Here is a 12,752-nt window from a genome sequence, read left to right as displayed (position 1 = left end):
AGAGAGGGGGGGGAGATAGAGCTTTGGCTGAAAGCTCGCGGGCTGTACGTATAATGCACGAAAGTCAAAGTTTCGTGCCTTGAGATAGTTATGACGTAACTCTGTCGATATTTTAGTCCGGTTATTAGGCTTTACCCCCCCGCATAGCCTTTTCCCACCACACCCGGGTTATTACAGTGTTCCTCTCCGGCTGGCTCCTCTCTCTCTCTCTACCCGGTAAGCAGGATGTGTCCCTCCTCTAACCCACCCGACACTGTCGCTAAATCACGATAGAGCTCTCCGATGTTCTCCACTACACTCTTCCTCCTCCTGCTGCTGAGCCTCGAGGCGCCAGGCGAACGTCGGTTGGATAGGTAAGTGGTGGTGGTGGCTTGCGTTCCGCCGTTTGGGGCTGCTTGCGCGAAAATCGATTGCCCGGAATAGCCTCCCCCCTCCCCCTGAACGGTTCGGAGCACTTACGTAAGTACGCGAGATTGCCACGTGAATTTCAATTCGGATTAAGATTAGATACATCCCTTTACCGTCTCGGGCACTTTCTCTTTGCGCTTATATGCCGCGCCATAATACTGCAGTATCGGCGCTTTACCGATTTTTCCAGCCTTTCGTTTTATTACCGCTTTCCATCGATTTCACGGGGGAGGTAGATAAAGAAAGCTCAACACGTGTGTAATTATATTATAGCTCGTTGGGAAGAGACGAAGGGGTTACGTGGACAGTGGTGAAAGGATTTGTTAATATCCCATGCACGCAACTCGCTTCTGGCCCGCAGCGTACATGTATGTACGTTTGTACGTATACTTACTTGAGATATGGTACACGCGCGCGTTAACAACAACGCCAACACGTGGAGACACGCGTATACGAGCGCGTGGTGCATAAACATAAACTTTCCCTCCCACGCGCCTCGTATCGGACGTTGATGGTATAGTTAGGCTCTTTGCGCCGGGGTGAGATAAGAACAGGGGGGGTGGGAGTGGTATGGCACTTTACGTGGCGCCACTGTATACGTAGTCGTGCGTCCCGGGAGCACTGATAGGATCCACCGGGGGGACGTATTCTCGCGCCTTGTACGTGTATCCCACTCGAGCTCCTTCTCCTTCCATTTGCGCGGGTGGTGCGGAGGTTTATAGGTGCTTGGGTTAAGGAATGCGTGCATGCAATTTGTATCTACGGGAATGGATGCGCCCCTCTTCTCCCGAGTGACGATGGCTTTTCATTTATCAACTCATTTCGCGACCTTTAATCACGATCGTTTTAACGCGTACCTTTTTTTTGATACGTTACATGCGGTATACGTTTGTACGTCCTTTTTTTTTAGTGTTTTTCAAGAGTTGCGACCGCTTTAGTTGTTTCTTCACTAAGTCATATTACAAGTTGTACTTATTGCTGCAATTGGTTCCAGTCTAGTATTTACTGCAGGATCTACTATACTTTTCGTTAATGATACTTCAATGTGACTAGATTGTTTCTGGGACAGTGTTAAAATAAAAAATAAAAATTTCAAGTCTTAGTTAGACAAAAATGGTCCTAAAATTATACAGACGAAGAAAAATAACAATAACTTTTATTTAAACAACTTCAACCGATATAAAGCTACGGAAAAAGGTGATAACGTATACCATATTTAGTATTTCAACAGTTTTCACCGTGTACCTGTATAAACCACGTTTTTTTTTCATCCGGAAATTCAATAAAGACTCCATCGTTAAAATAATGCTCGCATGTCCTATCAGGAATGACAATCAATCACGGATTGGAGGATAGGAAACACACACGTGTGACCAAGCGCAATTTTTCCGTTTATTATTTTTTCTTATCTCTCCTCGTGTGTGTACACACACTGCTCTGTGCAAACAAACAATCACGTGCCAGACACTTTGAAGCGGCCACTTCGTGTTCCTTCTATTTATTCGATTCGATTTATTTTAGTTTTCTAGCAAAACAAACTTTGTATTGGTCTAACAACAATTTTTTTTAACAGGGGTCTATAGTTTATTTTACCAGTCAAAATTATTCGGGGACGTAGAATTTTACATTTAATTTTTTTTTCCTTACGCAACTCTAAAAATGATGTATTTATATCTATGCGAATCTTTTATTATTCGAACCATCTTATGATGGGAGTGGTGCTGATGGTGAGTTTTTAGCAACTGGCAGACATTTTCTAAAAACTACTGAATTATTCGACATCTATACCGCATATAGCTTCCAGACGAATCGGAAACGAATTAATAGGCTCATACAGAAAGATGATAGAGTAAACTTTCCCTACAGTTATACCTGTCCTTCCGGTTACGGTCCGCTTTATGGTCCGGAAGGACAGATTTAACTGTCGGTACTCATCGTCTCTTCTCGAAAATTTTTTATAAGCCCCCTATCGTCTTGAGGAAACTTTTTGACCTCTTGCCCTGACACTTGTATTTTGTTTATACAGACCGTCTCGTCTCTTCTCGAGATATCGGTATTTAACATAATCAATTTCCCTTAAACGTATACACGAGGAAATCGCTATTACACCAAAATTGTTTGGTTTCTCTCTTAGGACTCGGATCTCGATAAAAACTCAATTTCGTCAAAAACGTCAGGCAAGCTTTTCTATTTTTTTTTTTTTTTGCGCCCAAAACTTTGGCGTATAACCAAACAATGATAAAAAAAAAAAAAAAAAAAAAAAGCAAAGGCACCTCTGCTGCCTCTTTTACGTATCGCGTGGCTCTGCGACACACGAAACTCACCAACGTATTCAACGACAGATCCCTTTCGCTCGAGCGCGTATTTTCTGCCGCTCGGATCCAACCCCGAGATATATCCAACCCCCCCTAAACACACCCCAACGAAGAATCAGATTGATTATGCGCGAGTGCGGGTCTCCTGTGTGTGTGCGTATACGTGTAACCTCGACGGTCACAAAAAGTTATCACGCCAAGATGATACGGGGATTTATCGCGTGGCCTCTGTTTTTTTTTCCCCCGTCAACTCGCTTGTGTACGTGCCTGCGCGCATGTGTATGTGTGCGATTCGAGTACAGAATAAATATTAAAGTGGAAAGGACAGGACGGCGGCTTTTCCGCGTGGGCTGCACGAAAACGATAGCTATCGTGACACGCGCGTCCAACCCTATATGTACGCGCAATCGACAATAACGTTTGCGTAGTTGAGCACCCATGTATACCCGTATTGTGACCGATCCTTTTTTACTTCGTACTTTCTCGTTATGTATACACGTGTAGGGTAATCATCGTATACAAATACAAAAAATTATCTCACTCAAGGATATAGACACGTAATAATATTAGTAATAGATATTATATATCTTTGGAAGCCATGGCTTCAACAGCTCTCTTTCTCTCTGCTCCTCGCCTGCGTGCACGAGCTTATCGCGGGTTGTTATTTTTTCTTCTTCTGCTCTCCTTCATCAACTCCTCGGTCTTTCTCGCGCGCGGCCGCGTGTCTTCAGCAGCCAAGATTTATTACGGCGATGATTATCGTAGCTTTAATACGCTTATCTCGGGCAGTGGCTCCGACACGTTGTAGCGTGGGCCTTTTATATGCTCCTCGGCTGAGGGAGGATAAATCTCAATGTCTCGCTCGACGTGAGTAAAAGCCGCGAGACGCCGTGTATACAGTCGCTGGGTTGAATCGCGATGCAACCTCTTATCTCTAAACGGAATCACTTTGACTGGGATCGCGTATGAGTCATGCTGGTTTTTTTTTTTTTTTTTTAATCATAATGCCAGTGTACCGTTCTCACACGAGGTGACAACAGAGGGTACAAAATGCCAAAAAGTAACCATACGAACAATAAAATTTTACGTGTAATGTATACTATTTTATACTCACGGTGTATCTCGATGGCCACGTGGGTAGAGATGGGCATGCTTATGTTGTTGTTGGACGCCTGGCACTCGAACCTCGCGTGCAAGTCCGCCCTGCTGAGGTTCTTCACGATCAGCAGGTTTTGCCTCACGTTCGGGTAGCCACTCGCTTCGTCCTTCGCCTCCAACAGCATACCGTCCCGCCACCATCGCACCGTAGGCACTGGATTACCTGTTGATCGTTCGACAATTACTTACAATTCAAGTATATACGGTTGTATAGCATGACAAGCAATCTCTGGCGATGCTGAATTTTGGGTAACGACCCCTGAAAAGTTACCGCTTAAACGGCGCTTCTTTTCGGTACATAATATAGGATCGTGTGGTGTGGGTATTACTTTCTCACCTCGTACGGTACTTTTAATCAAGATGTTTCCCTCAAAGCGCGCACGTGTACAACCCTCGTAAGTTAATCCACCAGCTTCGAGGGACTTTTATTTTTTTTCGAGTCTTTGCTCGTGCCGTGTGTACGCGCGGAAGCAAAAATGTTTCCCTGGCAGGGAGAAAATGATGAAAAAAAGGAGGGGGGGGGGAGTGGGAAAAGCACACGGTTTTTAATCCACCGAAAGGAGCTTCAAACGTGAAGTGTATGCCAACGCCATCAGAAAAAAGGGGGTGACCTAAATAAGTACATGTAAAAAGGAACATAAAAAATAACAATAGTCGTTGCATGCGATTGTACATAATATATATGGAGCGAGGAGGGAATAAAATAGTATAGTGATTTAATTTGCCGAGAGTTCCTCTCTTTATGCGCGCGGTCGCGCGAGTGGAGCATTATTACGACGGTGGAGGGACAATGACACTCGCGCACCATACATACAGAGTCGCGTTAACGTGTCCCGACTACTTAGCGTCTCCTCCCCGTGTAAATACCCATCCTCTTTCCCTTTTTTTCCCCGCATCACGTGCCCGTCTGTATACGTGTATTACTTGATGCGTGTGCACGTATATATATATAGCCCCACCGACGACGGTCCTCCGTATGCGCTCGCGCCAGCACACGTTAATTCATAATTCATAATGGACGTTGTTGCGTGCGGATAATTTTCCCCCTCGAGGTATACACGGCAAAGTTGCTGTCTGAGCGAGAGAGGGAGGGAGCGTATAGGTACCTTGTACTACCACCGAGGAGTATAGGAGGAGGATACACCCCGCGATGATGGAGTGGGCAAGAAAAAAAAAAAAAAAAAAATGCAGCGCACGCTGCTCTAAATACGCATCATTCCGCGGAAAATCGGCTGTTTTGTGGATCCCAAGCTTTCGCCGATATCGAAAAAGTCTCGTAAAGTTCATCAAGTTGCGTTCGGACTCGATAAGTGAATTTTCTTTTCTGAAATTTTTTTTCTTCATCGTCTTAGGTGAAACCTTGCGTTCGTCCTTTGATTATGGTTCAACAGAAATCAAGAGCATCGATCGCACATTCTCGTCGGAGAGCTGTATTGTCATGAAAACAGAACAATCTAAAAGAAAAAAGGTTTTTTTTTTTTTTTTTCATAAAATGGAAAATTTTTCGCGGAACTCCTCGCAACACTCCCCCCTTTCCATCCTCCTTTCCGCTTCGCTCTCGACTCCCGAGCTTTTTTCGATATCATTGTTGTTTCCCTGTAATTTTATTTTCATGCTCGCACGTCTTCCCTCCTCCGTTATATACTCAATGCGCACACCACATATGACGACCACTGCAGTAGTTTTGCGTATAACACACGTGAGGGTGCATGCAGACGCGAACTTTTTTAACTCGGTTACACAGGAGCCGCGAGTTTTGAAACGCGAGCAGGGAAGGATTCGGCTTCCGCGATATTAAAAAAGATTGCAGTTTTTGCCCCCTCGAATCCCTCGTGGAGAATAAAAAAAAAAAAAGAGTTTTCATTCCTCTCCGAGGTGGATCGGATGTTGAAAAATTACATTATCAACTGAAATAGAAAAGAAAAAAAAGAAAAGAAATTGGTGATAGAGTGACAGAAACGACGAGGAGGCATGAAAGTATTTATGGGCGAAAGTGGATGAAATAATGAAGCGCTCGAAGCGATTTCACGCGAACGAGCAAATATACGTATACATATACGGAGGGGTGAGCGTGCCTCTAGAGCAAGTTTTCAGACAGGCGAGTCCGTATACAGAAACATCAGAACCAGCGCGCACGAGCACGTAAAAAGAAGGAAATGTGTAGGAATTTCGACGGAGCACGAGACGAGAGGGGGTGTAATTTCGGGCAGTCGGACGCACGGCGCGGCCGAGGCGATAAAAATGAATTTATCATCGGGAACGTCGGGGGGTGATGCTTCGAGAGCTACATTGTACGATATGTTGTATATATATATATATATATACGTATATATAGCTACGAGGGGGGTAAAGTGTGCAGCAGCGGGATCGATTTCGCGGTCGGCTTGCGCGATAAATTGACGAGAGCTCTCGAGACCGCGGAAAGTGGGTCTGCGGGCAGGGCGCGCGGGTCAACGGGAAAACGATAATTAAGTGCACACGGGGGGCTTCGACGGACCAACCGGCCGCGGAAATGGCAGATGGAAATGATTGATTTTCGCATTATACCGCACAAGCAGCGGCAATGCTCATTTGTAAATGACGTCTGTATCACAAGAGTGTACAACTGAGCGTGTTTGTCTATTTTTCTTATTTTTAGTCAATCCTGTGCAATGACGTGTATCGTGTACAGAGAGAAATTTTCGTTTTAAATTAGCGTCTTCCAATGATTGGTACTGGCCATCGAAATGTTTTTTTTTTTTTTTTTTTTTTCACGGAAAGTTCAAGGAGAAATTCGTCATTTACCTCCAGACACGAGACACTTGAGCTGCATGTCTCCGCCTTCCGTGAATGGTCCTGCCATCGACTCGACAGGGTCGCCGTACTGGTTAATGATCCTGGGCTTGCTCGGCGGTACTGTAACAAAACAAAAAAAAAAGCATTGATTTTCGTATGTTTTCATGCCCGACGTGAAAGCCCAGCCCCGCTACCGGCAGACCAAAGCCATTAATTATACGTATACGTACACCCTATACACTTTGGATATGATATCCCCCCGCGAATAGAGAAATGCCCGTGTCATAGCTCTGACGTCGTATTACTTAAAACAGCTCGATGGAACGTTAATCATCGCGAGGGGATGGGGGGCGACTCGACAACGAGCGGGGGGTGGAAAAAAGCAGCTCAATTTTTTTCGCTTTCGAGTCCAACGAGAGTTTTATTCCGGGGAGCCGACTCGTAAGCGGGAGGGACGTTGATTTACGGTCCGGCCAATCAACTTTGGCTTCTCCTCGGAGTGGTGCACAGACCTCGTGCATGGAACCGCCAGGACTATACGAGTATGTGTAAGTGAAGTATAGGTACTAATGACCGCCGCTTTCGCGGCTCCGATGAAACGTTCATTCGGGTTTTTTTTTTTTTTTTTTTTTTTAGTACGTGTGAGCACGGCGAGGAAAAGAGGAGAAAGTCGTTCGTTCTTTCGAGCTTAAACTGTAAAGTCTGGTGTACCTACACATATTCCGGTCAGCGGTAGAATATCCCTATTTTTTGATCTCGCGGGAGTCGAGAACAAAAAATAAATCGTCATCACGATTGCAAAGGGTTGTTGTTTTGTTCACCAACTTGGCGATTAATGCTTCGCGAGGAGGCAAAGTGATGGCGCAAGCCAGAGGGTTCGCGTCGAGGGGGGAAAAAAATTATTATTCAAGTGCGAGTTCAAAAGAGGACTTTGGAGCGTATGTTGATTTTAAAAACTCGGTTAATTAAAACTAAAGGGAATGGAAACGAGATTACTGATCAAAGACTTTGTGGCGAGCGAGTGAGTTCACGGAGAAAACTAATTTTGCTGGGGTCGGGGGTTTGCTTGATCCAGAGTTATTTTGGTTTTTTTTTTTTTTTTAACTGTTTATACGCGTCGAGTATACAATTTTTCTGTACGACTTTATGATTAAAAGAAAAATTGTTGTTATGTACGTATTAATGTGTCGCACAAAAAGTTCGTATCAATGCACTGAGATCAATAACGTTTGTATCGATGAATTGTCCGAAAAACAAAATAACAAGTATAATCTTGTAACGAGAAGAACAAGAGTATAATAATAAGTTAAAACTAAATAAATGTTAGAGTTTAGATACGACGCTGAGTCAGTGAGGCTGCCAAATTGAAGGGGTAACACCATCAAATACCACACCCTTAAACCTAAGACAGGTGCCATCTTAATTTAGTAAAATAAAGGGACATTGTCTCAGTTTCACGGATATCCAAAGTTCAATTTGATTTCTGACGGAGTCGGTTCTCCGATTTGGTTGCTTGTTTTGTCATCATATTTTACAGAACTCAAAAAAAGGATGAAATTGATATTGATCAATACATACTTATTAAAAAAAAAAAATAATAATAATAAGATGTAGAATGAGAAGAAAAGGTATCATTAGAAAAAAAAAAAAAAAAAAAAAAAAAAAAAAAAAGAAAGTACGATAGAGCAGTGTATAATATACTCACTGATGATGGTCAGATTGACTCGCGAGTTCCTCGTGGGATTTTTCTTGAAGTCGACGCGACACCTGTACTCGCCCGCGTCGGTGTCCGTCACGTGCTCGATATTCAGCGTCGCAGGATGCCTGTTTGTCTGAAAGGACGTCCGGTGATTCAAGTACTCGACCATCCACTCCGACGGCTTCAGCAGATTCTTTCCCCTTATGTCGTAGCTGAAACAGCAAACCAACCACGAGAAGGGCCATTATTACGAAAATCCATGGTAATTTCCATTATCATCCCCCCAATGTCATTCCAATGAGGGATCAAGTATCGATTCACCGTCCAGGGTCCACGAAAAAGCCTTCCAGGGGTTCGAGATTGAATTTTTCCGCGATACTTTTTCCCATCGCCACGCATGAAAAGTCGTATTAAATTCACCCAAAAAGCTCATATAAACGAGCAAAAAAAAAAAAAAAAAAAAAAACACCTCGAGCATCGCTTTCGCGGCGGTGGGAGGCAAAAAAGCGTTATTTACCGCTACGTACGTACGAGGTTGAAAAACACTGATAGCCGCGAGTGGTAAAAGTGAAAGCAGCGCTCGGGTGAAAAAAAAAAAAAAAGTGCTTGGGAAACATTTCATTGCTCAACTCTTGATGGCTGTATGTATATATAACCTGCGATGAAAAAAAAAAGGGGGGGTAGAAAGAGTTGGTTTGGCGAGTGGTGGGAATCCGAGTACACTATACACGAGAGATCGAAGTGGGTGTCTCGCCCAGCCGTCAATTTCTTTTCACCACTGCTGCCGATGCTCAACGAGCACTCGTGTACATAGACGCGCATGCTTTCTGCGCGCAGATAGGTATATATATATATGTATGAGTACACGAAAGAATAAAAAAAATGCCGCGTCGACGGTTAAAAAAGGGCAGCGGGAAACCCTCCCTCCTCCCACCCTTTCTGCCGGTATCTGCATGAAGTGCTTGATTTATATTTGATCGAATATATCCCGCGAGCAGCGCTTTCTCTTGATATATACCATCAACGCACACGCGCGTAGAGGCTGAGCTGTATATTATATACCCACCAGTGTGACGAAGAGGATAACAAACATACAGTATATATGTATGCATATAAAGGTACATAGAGGGCGAGAGCGCATTACACCGACTTTCGTTATGTCCACGCTGCTGTTGTCAACCGCGATGTACATCTACACACTCGCGCACGTCCACCCATCACGCGGGTGGTATATTTGCAAGTGCCCATCCCTTGCCTTATACATCTCAATGGTCGATTGTACGTAGATGTGCGCCGGGGCGAGGGTTGAATGCAATTTTTGAATGGCTGAACATTCTGGTTATCGACGGGACCGTCCGATTGTGCATGCATGCGTGTGCATTGTGTGTGTATGTATACGAGTAGAGTGGCTGGATTGTCGCGCGTGACGTTCGGCTTTGGTACGCGCCAATAAATCGGTGAGAGCCACAGTAGGGTTGGCGACCAATGACTCCCTCTCTCTGCGATGCTGATGAAAAGTGTACATATTTGCGTCGACGGAATGACGAATTTTTCGTGAAAAGAGTCTCCTCGCGGGTTTGTTTGGAAAATACCACACTGGTTTCATTTTTTTTTTTTCGTATCCATATCTATTTGGGATTTGGGCCGAGCAAAAGCACCGTCAGCTCTATCGATGCTGGCCAAGGCCACGTAAAAAAGTAATAAAATAAACGTGGTATTCGAGCGGCTCGCGCTTTATTTGTACGAGTGCGGGAGGCACGTAATAACGAAATTGATGAGATCGCGGGTAATTTTAATTGACAAGCATCGGAATCCCGTTCGTTCGGGGTATGTGGGAGTAACGCGGAGATGCGAGGAATTCCCCTCCCCCCCCTGCGTAGATTTTAATTACCAAGTGGGCTGGTGGGAGGGTTTCCCATTAGGTGTACTTTGTGCACTCGAATTCAATTTAAGGGGTTCATTCACGGTGCACGTACGCACTGCACTCGTGAACCGCAGTTATTAAAACCGCCCATTTGGGCTGAAAAGTGTATATAATAGCGTTAACCGAGATGTACAGTGAGGGTTAAGTAGCGAAGAAATTCTTGAACCACGAGCGAAGTAAATATACGGTGTTTCACACCCTTTGGGCCGTGTCAAATTTTCCGAGCAAGAAGCTACAGTTGACCGCGCAATTGCGAAATTCTCGTGCCGTGCGAGAATGCGACTCGAGTCGGGAATCCTAGAGCGGAAGGGCCAAATTCGTGTGAAGGGTCCCCCCTCCCCGAGCCCCTTCTCTACGTGTCACGTGGATTGCTCGGTTGCTCCAACAATTGTTTTGCCTCTGCAAATACACTGTTGTACCTACCACAGTAAAATGGACAATTGACGTCTTGGAAATTTTGCCGGATGAACATTACTTTGCACATTAACTTTGTCACGAAATTATAACTCCACAAGGTCACTGAAATCTCATCGCTTTCAACAATACACGTATAGTCTCACTGATGGAATCAACAGAATTTTTACTTGTGCGAGCGATCGTTGGAAAAATATTGGGTATATCACGTGGACGGGAGAAGCGGAGTTGCAAAGTTTTCATTTTGGTCGAGAGAGAAAGAGTCGACGGTGCATTGGTAATCGAGGGAGTTTGTACAGGTGTAGATATATATATAGGTACAAGAGGTATGGAAAACGTCGAAAGCGAAGTAAGTACGTGGCAAAACAAACGTCATAGTCATTAAAAGTTTTTAAACGCGTGCCCCAGTGAGGGAGGGGGGAGGGGGTAAAGCTCTCGGTTTGTCGATGTTGTGGTGGAAGTGGCGTTGCTCGAGAGGGTGCAGTTTCAATGAACTTGGAGCCAAAAGTTATTGATGGAGCTCCGCAAGTAAGTATACCTGCATTAGTGAAATGATTGCGCTTCGTATCAAAGCTTCCACCGACTGATCTCGCACAACCAATCATACGGATTATATTCGCGTCGAGGATATGGGAAAACGAGTTGACGAAACCGAGAGAAAGTTTTTGAGTGTGTATACTAGAGAATGGAGTGATTTTTCATTTTTTTTTTTTTTTTTTTTTTTTTTAATTCAGCAATCAAACGTGACTTGGATCAAACTTTCCAAGTGCTATCGCTGCTCGAACTTCCGAGGTACTCGTACTTTTTCCTACTTGGTGGTACAGCAGCAAGAATCGTTACGAAGTTTACATCATCGATTTAAAAAAAAAAAATGTCTTGTATTTCTTAGCTTCGGGGAATTTCATAGCGGTTTATTGAACAAGATAAGCAAATTTATGCACAAAACAAAAATTTTGCATTCAAGCGTGACTGCTACAGTGTAGAAAAGGCATATAGGGAAATGCACCAAACTAGTGGGGAACCGAACGATATAGGTGTATACCGAGATAACAGTAGGTGGATATAATCGGCTATAAAATGTCTAATTTCCACTGTCAAATGATGAAAGTAGTTTAGGGTTCCCGTGGAAATGAAGCTTATACCCATTATTGTCCAGTAATTATCAAGGTTTTTAAAAAACATAGTTCACTTGTTTGTTTCTGTAAACGTATTGATTAATATTATTAATCGCATGAAATTACTTTGTAAAAAAAAGTGCAAAATAAGCCTCGTGTTGTCCTGCCCAAAAAACAACCACAAACGATACGAAGCCCAATGATCGATGAAACCATAGTTTTGTCCGGTCCACGGGACCCATTATTCAAACCCACGGCGTAAAAGATTCAATAACCCCGCGTGACTTTTTGTCCCAAGTGGTTCCGACCTCTCGCGCGCACCGGCAGTGATTGTCTATTAATCTCGGCAGGGCGTACAAGAAGTACCACTCCCCGAGTAAGTATATACACCATGGCTGAGTTTGTATCAACTGTATATTATACGAAATAAAGTTATATGAAATAAAGTAGCGTCCTGCAGCAGACAAGATGAAGCATTATGGGCTTGGCGCCGATTTGCCGCAAGAAGAGAATGACTACTCGGCTGCCCACCATAGGGAGGGGCTGGGGGTGAGCTGCATAATGTAATATAGGTGTTGGGGATCCGCCTCTGTGTACGTGTGCGAGTATATGCAAATCAAAGTTTCTGGCTCCAAAGAAGGTCGCAGTTACCCCCTCTCGTATATATATATACCGCGCACCTGCCGGCTGTATGACTTAGCGCTTCAGGATATCCTCGGCTCGGCGTTGTAAATTTCTCTCCCCCCTCTCGCGAGCCACGCGTGTATATAAATTCGCTCTCCAAGAGCCGGACTTATGAAATATTAATAGCTCACCTAGTTGCCCAACAACCATATACACGGCTCGACGTATACGCATGGACTCGCACTGGGGGGGGGGTGGGCTACCCACCCCCTTGTGCCATTGGCACCCAAATTGTCCGTCCTTCGGTCGTGTCCTCCCGG

At 44.3% G+C, this 12,752-nt stretch overlaps 1 protein-coding gene across 1 annotated transcript in view; it reads right to left on the bottom strand.

Annotated features, from left to right (window-relative positions):
- LOC106646724 (neural cell adhesion molecule 2) overlaps nt 1-12,752 on the bottom strand; it is a 201,945-nt gene that overhangs the window by 16,345 nt on the left and 172,848 nt on the right. Inside the window, exons 3-5 of the mRNA XM_089591267.1 lie at nt 8,362-8,567; nt 6,666-6,776; nt 3,838-4,044 (exon numbers count right to left, since the gene is read on the bottom strand). Coding sequence (XP_089447393.1) covers nt 3,838-4,044; nt 6,666-6,776; nt 8,362-8,567 — 524 coding nt within the window. The remainder of the gene's footprint in view (nt 1-3,837; nt 4,045-6,665; nt 6,777-8,361; nt 8,568-12,752) is intronic.

The sequence above is a fragment of the Copidosoma floridanum genome, unplaced genomic scaffold, assembly GCF_036245765.1.
Source record: "Copidosoma floridanum isolate Cflo_tuat_1 unplaced genomic scaffold, Cflo_Japanese_pri ptg000013l, whole genome shotgun sequence".
Taxonomy (NCBI): domain Eukaryota; kingdom Metazoa; phylum Arthropoda; class Insecta; order Hymenoptera; family Encyrtidae; genus Copidosoma; species Copidosoma floridanum.
Note: the sequence above shows the minus strand (reverse complement) of the source record. Positions and strands in the feature narration are given on the sequence as shown.